Source organism: Verticillium alfalfae, genomic scaffold (genome assembly GCF_000150825.1).
Source record: "Verticillium alfalfae VaMs.102 supercont1.14 genomic scaffold, whole genome shotgun sequence".
Lineage (NCBI taxonomy): Eukaryota > Fungi > Ascomycota > Sordariomycetes > Glomerellales > Plectosphaerellaceae > Verticillium > Verticillium alfalfae.
The window spans coordinates 73,621-81,542 of NW_003315025.1; the positions used below are offsets into that span (position 1 = coordinate 73,621).

The 7,922-nt window shown below is 51.9% G+C and overlaps 4 protein-coding genes across 4 annotated transcripts; 1 reads left to right on the forward strand and 3 right to left on the reverse strand.

Moving 5' to 3' along the window:
* Positions 1 to 230: 230 nt before the first annotated feature.
* Positions 231 to 1,536, reverse strand: VDBG_08990 (protein kinase domain-containing protein; the record flags this gene model as incomplete). The annotated part of the gene is made up of 2 exons (XM_003000449.1): positions 231 to 1,000; positions 1,050 to 1,536. 2 exons carry the CDS (start codon positions 1,534 to 1,536, stop codon positions 231 to 233), a joined length of 1,257 nt encoding a protein of 418 aa, XP_003000495.1.
* A 556-nt stretch (positions 1,537 to 2,092) lies between these two features.
* Positions 2,093 to 2,575, forward strand: VDBG_08991 (conserved hypothetical protein; the record flags this gene model as incomplete). The annotated part of the gene is made up of 2 exons (XM_003000450.1): positions 2,093 to 2,232; positions 2,287 to 2,575. 2 exons carry the CDS (start codon positions 2,093 to 2,095, stop codon positions 2,573 to 2,575), a joined length of 429 nt encoding a protein of 142 aa, XP_003000496.1.
* A 2,998-nt stretch (positions 2,576 to 5,573) lies between these two features.
* VDBG_08992 (conserved hypothetical protein) lies at positions 5,574 to 6,557 on the reverse strand (the record flags this gene model as incomplete). Its single annotated transcript, XM_003000451.1, has 2 exons — positions 5,574 to 6,252; positions 6,361 to 6,557. 2 exons carry the CDS (start codon positions 6,555 to 6,557, stop codon positions 5,574 to 5,576), a joined length of 876 nt encoding a protein of 291 aa, XP_003000497.1.
* A 379-nt stretch (positions 6,558 to 6,936) lies between these two features.
* On the reverse strand, positions 6,937 to 7,293 carry VDBG_08993 (conserved hypothetical protein; the record flags this gene model as incomplete). The annotated part of the gene is made up of 1 exon (XM_003000452.1): positions 6,937 to 7,293. One exon carries the CDS (start codon positions 7,291 to 7,293, stop codon positions 6,937 to 6,939), a length of 357 nt encoding a protein of 118 aa, XP_003000498.1.
* Positions 7,294 to 7,922: the final 629 nt, after the last annotated feature.

Below are 7,922 nucleotides of genomic sequence, written 5' to 3' on the forward strand. Positions count from 1 at the left end.
CATCCCCACCGAGTCCGCCGTGATCTGACCGGTTGCCACACTCGCCCACACGTGTTAGAGGAGGTTGCAAAAAGAGCCACAGGACTGCCATTCACTGCCAATTGCATGACACGTTCTCGTTGGCAAACTTGATCAGTTTTGCAGGTCTAATTACTGTACACGCTCGATGCTGGAATGGGGTATGCGAGCTTAAATCCGTCTCTCTCTGGGGTTGATGACTCAAAAGTCCGTCAGTCTCTCGACCCCCAAGTCTTCCTAGCATCCCGCATCGCCCACTCAGTCATCCACTGGCTCCGGAGTATATCCTCCGCCGTTGGCCGCTCCCCTGGCCTAAACTTCAAGATGTCCTTGATCAATTCGCAGAACGCCTTGCTCTCCCTCTTGCCCATAGTGTCGTGCTTCTTGCGTCGTCTCGGGCCCTGGATCGCGTCCTCGAATCGCTGGTCAAAGGTCCAGGGCTGCCTGCCCTCCGTCGGCTGACCGTTGGCGGCGAAACGCTTCCACTTCCCGTCCCAAGCGTCCCACCACTCGTCTGGCAACGGGCCTAGAGCATCGATCTGGTTTGCCGTGACATCATCTAGTTCTGGGAGGAAGATGTCGAGGAATGGTCTGACGCCGAGGATCTCCCAGATGATGCAGCCGAGACTCCAAATGTCGGATGCATACGATAAGGGAGTCGTCGGATCGAAGCGCGGTTCGGGCGGACGGGTCTTGCGAGGCGTGAATGATTGCAGTCGAGTCTCGTACGCAGGTGAGAAGGCCGTGCCAAGGTCGGTGAGCATAAGCTTAGCTTCAGAGAGAGTAACCTCTTCCGCAGGTTTCCCAAGCAAAGCTGGCGTGTAGGCATATGCTGGGACAGATAGCGACGTGATCGGTTGCTTGTCGACCCTTACCACAGGTTCTGCCTCTGGGTCGCCATATTTCTCGTAGAGCTCTTTGACGGTAAGCTTGTCGATTTCTTCGCCCGGCAATTGGAGGAGCAGATTGCCGAGGTGGATGTCTGGGAAACGTTAGCGACATCTTGAGGTATCCATCCGAATACAACTGACCTCCGTGAACAATTCCCAGCGTATGTATACGAGCCACTGCTATGACAAGCTGGGCAGCGAGAGATCTGGCGGCATCAAGCGGGAATAGATCGTAGTCCTTGAGAGCCTCGACGAGACTGCATCTGGCCGGCGTGGTGACCAGGCACGAATGTGTCCCGTTGGGCCCTATGAGCTTAAAATGGTCGAGGACGGGGGGGAGGAGACGGTCGCTCAAGTCATTGATTGGGCAAGCCGAAAGTTGTTCCAGGATCTGAGCTTCCTTAGAGCTGTGGTCCGCGATCCCAATCTTCACTGCCACGTATCTGCTCAGCTTTTCGTCTCGTGCGAGCCAGATCGTGGAGTGCGATCCGTGCCCGAGCTTTTCGATAATAGAGTATCGTTCCTGGAGCTTATCATTCAATTGAATTGGGTGATAGCCGCCGGGTCGATATCCGTCCAGTCGTTCGACGTCGCTGATATACTCATAAAGCGGCCCATCGGTTGCCATGGTTCGTCTAAATGGTCGCAGTGTAGGCACGAAGGATTGCAGACCTGGGCTTTGCTTTTTAACGAAGTGGCATGCAAACGATCGCATATTCTCAAGCTGATGATGGAGTCAAGATGCAAGCCTGGAACGCGGGCGATGAACGATTTACATATCTTGGGTCGGCCTCAAATTGGGAATGTTGGTGATGGAGAAAGACTAACCTGCGCTAGCCCGTGACATTGCACGCGCTCGTCACGCGGGCACCTTGAATTGGCACAAGATTTCAATTGGTCAGTTGGCTAACCAATCAGTGGAGCCTTGGTTTGGAAGGAAGCGAGGCTATTGGAGGGGATTGCCAAAAGCCCCAGTGCAGCCTGGAGGCCGTTTAGAGCGCGCGCTTCGCAAGTGCAGGTCAGAAGGTCACCATGACTGAAATGAAGAAGGACCAACAGGCAAGTTGGCTGCGAATGCATTCAACCAGATAAACCAAGCGAGGCAAGAAATTTATAAATAGCTGCTGAGAATTCCATGAGAATGGATGAGGGTCAGATCAAATCTGAGTTGCTCAGGCCTCATCATGTCTACCGTCAACATCATCAAGTACTACTTTCATGTGGAAGGACTCCCTAAAGATCCTAACTATGTCCGCAACTTGGTGCGCTTAGCCTACCAGACCGCGACTGCCAAGAACCTCTACCCTCGCGCTGTCTTCATCCGGTATGCTCGACAACGATCTTCTAAATTCTGATGCGTCGCTAACCCTATCACCAGCGCAGATGTCCATTCTACCACGACCATCAACGGCATTTACCAGAAAGATCCAAAGGGCGATCACATCACGCTTTGCTTCAAGAACGAGGAGCACATGCGCAAAGGCACGCATATTGCCTGTCATGGCTATGTGACGGATAGAAACGCCCTGAACTTCAGGGAGGCGACTGATTCGCCCGAGAAAGCGGATTCGACAAAGAAGAAGAGCAATAAGAAACCGGTATGGCCATCTTCAGACAAACTCCAGGAGCTGCCTGAAGGGTGGTACAGTCATTTGGACAGTAAGTGAGGGTACGCTCGCTCAGCGAATTACCAGCACAGCGCCAGTACTAGAGAGGAATCAAAGTCATATTTCTTCTAATCTCCGTACCACATTCATTATTTGAGCTATTTACAGCTGCGACTGCTGTCTCCGTACTGCCCATAGTCACTGGCTGCCTACCAAGCAGCCTCCTCAGTGATGTTCATACCTCCTAGACCGTCAATCCAATGACATGATCTCAGGGTCCCATCATCTCAGCCCTAGGGGGGGTTCCCGTTTACGACGATGGAGATAGCTGGCACGAAAATTGGAAGACGCCCAAGGCCAGTTCCCTATTGTCGGCCCCTGCTCAAAATCATGAGATCCTCCAAGTTGTGAACGGGCGGTCTTCTTCGTCTACGCTTGGACGCCGAAGATATGGCATCTGATCTGAAACAAGACATTGGTAGCCGCTAACTTAAGCTTAAGGCATCCATACAAGCGCGGACGTCTGACTCTCTTTCTGCAGGAGGTGACTCGAGAGCTGCTTCCTCGAGAATATCTTCGATGGCTCCCGCAAACCTGCGAAAGGCATTTCGTTGGGCCTTAAAATTTCCTGCTTTCTCGGCGGAATCATTAGACAGATTCAGATCCCGTAGGAAATCAAAAAATCGATTTTCAAGTCTTCTTCCCAGCGGCCTTGGCTGTCCTGATTTCTCCAGCAACAATGGTAGATGATTGAAGTGCCTGTTAGATGTCTCGATGCTGAGTCCGAGTGACCTGTCTTGCCAGGTTTTGGAGCACCAGTTTTGGAACATACCAAGAGTTTTTCGGATATCTTTGGGTGGCAACCTTCTCCTACTTCATCCAAAAGGCATGCTGCATCGCAGCAAAGCCAAGTGATGTTAGTTCTGCCTAGCATTTCTTGCATCCATTTCGCCGAACATAAAACAGGACCGCGGAAGAAGCGGCATTCCTCAACCCCCCCGCTCAGGGATTCAAGGATCGTTTCCCATCGCTGCTGGAGGTAAGGTAAATTCCAGACTTCACCTTTCTTGGCTTCTACCTTCAGCTTAGAGTGGCACGTATGGACGGCAGACGGACGGCATATCTCTGGAGACGCGGCTTGCCTCTTGACTACAGATGACCCTCAAGTCGGTCATCCATCGTTCCTCCTTCCAATCCCGACGCCAGAGAGCAAAGGCTTTAGTGAACTCCAGTATAAGTAGCCGACGAAAGCAGCTGCATGTTGGGTAAAAGTTGATCGCATAACTCGGGTGGAAAGCGGTGACTCGAAGGAGCGACAAGGATTGACCGTACCCCAAAATGGAGGGTTGGAAGCTTCCTCCGATTCCAGTTCGGCAAACGTCCAGGACGAGAGGATCTTCCGACTCTGTCTTGTAGCAACAGATGACAACATCCGGCTGTTTCGCTCTGATCATGTCGGCAAATGTATTTTGCGCCTTGTTGATTGTGTCTTTGTTCGTTATGGTTTCGTCTAGGAACGGTATTGCGTCAAATATGCTGATGTCGTCGAAACCGAATCTCCCATTGCTCACAGCAGAAATCAACTCTGCCACTGCGTTAAGAGTCGCGCATCCACGCCTCCCTGCAACAAAGCCGTCGGAAAAAACCTGTTTCGAATGAGGTCGTAACAGCACCACGACGATATCGACTTCCGATTCGGGTTGCGCCATTTCGATACCAAAACTTAGCTCACAGACTTGGAGGCACTTGCATCCATCTTCGTCCTCAAGATCGATTCCGAAATCGTAGAGAATCCGCGCATGCCCGGATTCGTTCTCAGCCAGGCTGATGGGTTGAGCTTGCCGAATTAGTCGCCGTAGGCGGTAATCTATGGGAACACCAAGACACTCCATAATTGTTTAGGCGTGGCTGAGTATTTTGAGCACTTTTGGTGGGCGAAGAGCCAGTCGGCGATTACAGGCTCGTGTCCAACGGGGGTTGGTGGGGCATTCGGCGGCAACTGAGTAGCTGGCCAGTTGAGGAGGACCGACAAGGTTAGGCATTGAAAATATAACACTGAGTAGTGTCTAGCACCGGTCTCGATCCTGCTTTGTCGCGTACGTGAAACCTCAAGTTGCTTGTTGCAAGTTTTGACGTCGTGCTCAATTGATGCGGGGTTGGGCACTGAGAGATGTGACATTCACGGAAATATGACATAATTGATAGGCTTCGGAATCGTGAAGCAACAAACTCAAGGGGCTTTTTGAGTGTCCGTAAGTATCTCAATCATTACAGTACATAAAGGGGCTCATATTACTCTTATAAGACAGCATCGGAAGTTGCTGAACTTGCCTCCGTTTCTCAAGGCTTTTCCGGGCAAACAGTTTTGCCATGCATCAGCTCCACCACGTCGTGACGAGCCCCGACACGTACACTCCAGTCCACGCCATGCAAACGTCAACGTCTTCTTGAAGGAGAAACGAGATCAATCGAAGCATTTCTTCATCATTGCCCCTACGGCGACGTTGTTCTCTGACGCGAGAAGCAACCGTGAGAGGTCGCCAATGGAAGGCGTCGAAGCTTTCTCCCGGCGAGGTTCGAGTCTTTCGAACCACTCTAGACGCTCTGTAACACAGGGCAGCTCGGACCTGACGAATTTGAAAGGGCTATGCATCATGACTTCCACTCCCTTGGCTGACCTTGCTGACTTCGGTACTAACAACCACGAACACCCTAACGCATAGAGCACTCACTTAGCACAGCCATTCCTTTCGCCTTCACGCTTCACGGACGAGGGCTTCAGGAAGTTCAAGTAAGCTGATACACATGCTTCAACCCCTGAAGCAAGCGTCGGGGACAGCAACTGCACTAGTGGAGAACTGCATTGTACATCCCCGATCACTTAACGGATGACTCGATCAACCAGACAACGTCAGCCTCTACTACGGCGCCCGTCCTGGATAGCCCATGTTTAATTCCTTGGCCCGTTCTCCGCCTTGTAAAAAGTTCGACCACGTCGCTGTCGCGCAATATTTAAGGCTCTGGAGTAGATGAGCTAAGAACCAGAAACAAAGGCTACTCATTCAACCTTTTCCCAGAGAAAGCCAACCTCAATACAGAGCTGCGGTCCGTGTCGTAGCTGAAACCTCACTTGAGATGTTTTCGGGTCGCACGGTACCTTGATCTCATCGTCAGTGGGAATGGTGGAAGCCTCCACGGACATGAGTTGCCTGTTGGAGGGGTCCTGCAATTGCGTCGTTCGACGAACCGATATCCATCCTGCTGAAATAGACACAAACTCGAAGGAGACGTGCAACTGGTCTATCTGGACGTCGAGTGGTTCTCGGCCAATGCCTACCTTGCTTTGAAATGGCAGATCAGCGCTCGTGATCACGACGGACGATTCTTGGCGGTCTGATGGCGGAGACAACCGGTATGCACTGTGGGAAGAGACGCGAGAGGACAGCAGTACAACAGTATCCGAGCTGACTGTAGAACCGCTTGATAAAGGCAGAAACGCTTTACTTTCGAGAGGGTCTAGCCCCCAAGGCATCGCCCTAGCCTGTCGAAAACGGGTCGCCTCGTTCATGTGTTGTATCATATCCTGGATAATGGCGCGGAAGGTGCAAGCCTGCGCCTCAGTCATCCAATCAACATCTGGAATGGTCCATTGCTCGTAAAGGCGTCGGTGGGCGTGCGATACGTGGTACCGGCTCTGCTTGAGGATGAACAGGTCGCAGAGGTAGCAAGCTGATTTACTACAACCAAGGGCTCGCACGGCTAGTTGACAAGTATGCCGCTCAAGGTAAAGTATCTGTTGTATCTCCGCATGAACGAAACACTTTAGAGAGAGGCCCGGGCGGAACGTTGCTGAATAGGCTTTCAGGGCGGTGACATCAATATGGTTGAACAGGGTCCGGTACTCCGGTTTCCGCGCAAGGCGTAGAAAGTCCTTGCAGAGGAATAAATAGCGCGCTAACTTGTCGATCTGTCGAACCTCTGAGGCGTCATAGAGAACAGATGGCACACCGTGGGATTTGAGATGTTCCTCTAACGAGTGCATGTTCCCGACTGCAGCAATGCTTGCACATTTCATGATGACGTGCTCGAGGGCCCGATTAATATCGTCGTGTTCAAGCCTTCGGCTAAGAGGCTCTAGGGAGTCGATAAGTCCGCAGACTTGATCATAGGTGACTAGCAATTGCGGTGCAAACGCCAGTCGTTTCTTGAGCTGCCTTGCAAGATCTAAAAGCTGAACTTTGAGGAACGGCCGTTTTTTTCTGATGTGAGAGGGCTGCTGTATCCAAGGTGGCCGAATCCGACCAAGGATCCTTCTTTGACTGAGCTGTAGAACTTTCAGGAATAGGCTACGACAGAATTCTTGGCGTTTTTTTCCTACGCACCCTCGTCAGCGTAGGACTTACAATTTGAAGTCTGTAGTCCTAACTCAATGTGCAATACTGGCATACTGTGGCCAAAATGTCCCTCAGCCCCGCGATGATCGATTGTGACGGAGTGGAGTTGCTCGCGAGTACGACGACGAGACCAGAGGGGTGTTCCTCCAGAGTCACTGCCGAAATCATACGGACATTTTCTTCCCAGTGAGCGAGATAGGCAAGATTGTCGGCCATCTGGAGCTCATCTCCAAGCGAAAGAACATGCCCATCAGGATCTGGCGTTGTGCTGCCACGGTAGAACTGAGGCTCTGGCGGATTCCGTGTAACCTTACGCAGCTTTGCCACCGAAGTGTGAAAGCTGCGGCTAGACGAAGGTGTCCAGAAATTTAACGCTGCCTCCATTTCTGCTCTGGTGTCGAGCAAGATGACAAGCGCTCCGCTCGCCGTGAGGGGTTATAATGGAAGGCAAGCGGGGATGAACCAATGGACGAGACTGATCCGCCCAATGACGGGAGGCCGCGATGGATGTGCTACTTGAGTCGGCGGCGGTGTACGGTCCAACACAGTGCACACGAGAAGCCACTTCATTCTTCTTTTGCCGTTGCTCAAGTATGTTACGACTTACTGGCGCTCGAGGCTTATCGATCCCACCGTTTCTAACTTGCTCAGTTCTTTTGTAGGTCCTCCAAGCTATGCAGCATGGCGACGATTCCGCCAATACTCTACCCACGTCTTATTTTAGAAAAGAAACAATAGATCTCCCGATCCGAACGATGGCGCATTCGGGAAATGTTGATCTAGCGCAAAACCCACTCTGTCGGGTGCGATCGCGCTAGGGCCGGACCGCTGGACGGGCGAACGACTGAAGTACTAGTGAAGCGTCCGAAAGACGGGCGTCCTCCACCTGCGGAAACGCGGAGGTGTGAGACGCCGATCAGTCCATTCGTAAAGATTGCGCGGTGTGATCTCGTATACACACGGCTTAGTTGATATAATGCGTCACCCAATATCTTTGCGCGAAACATGTCAGT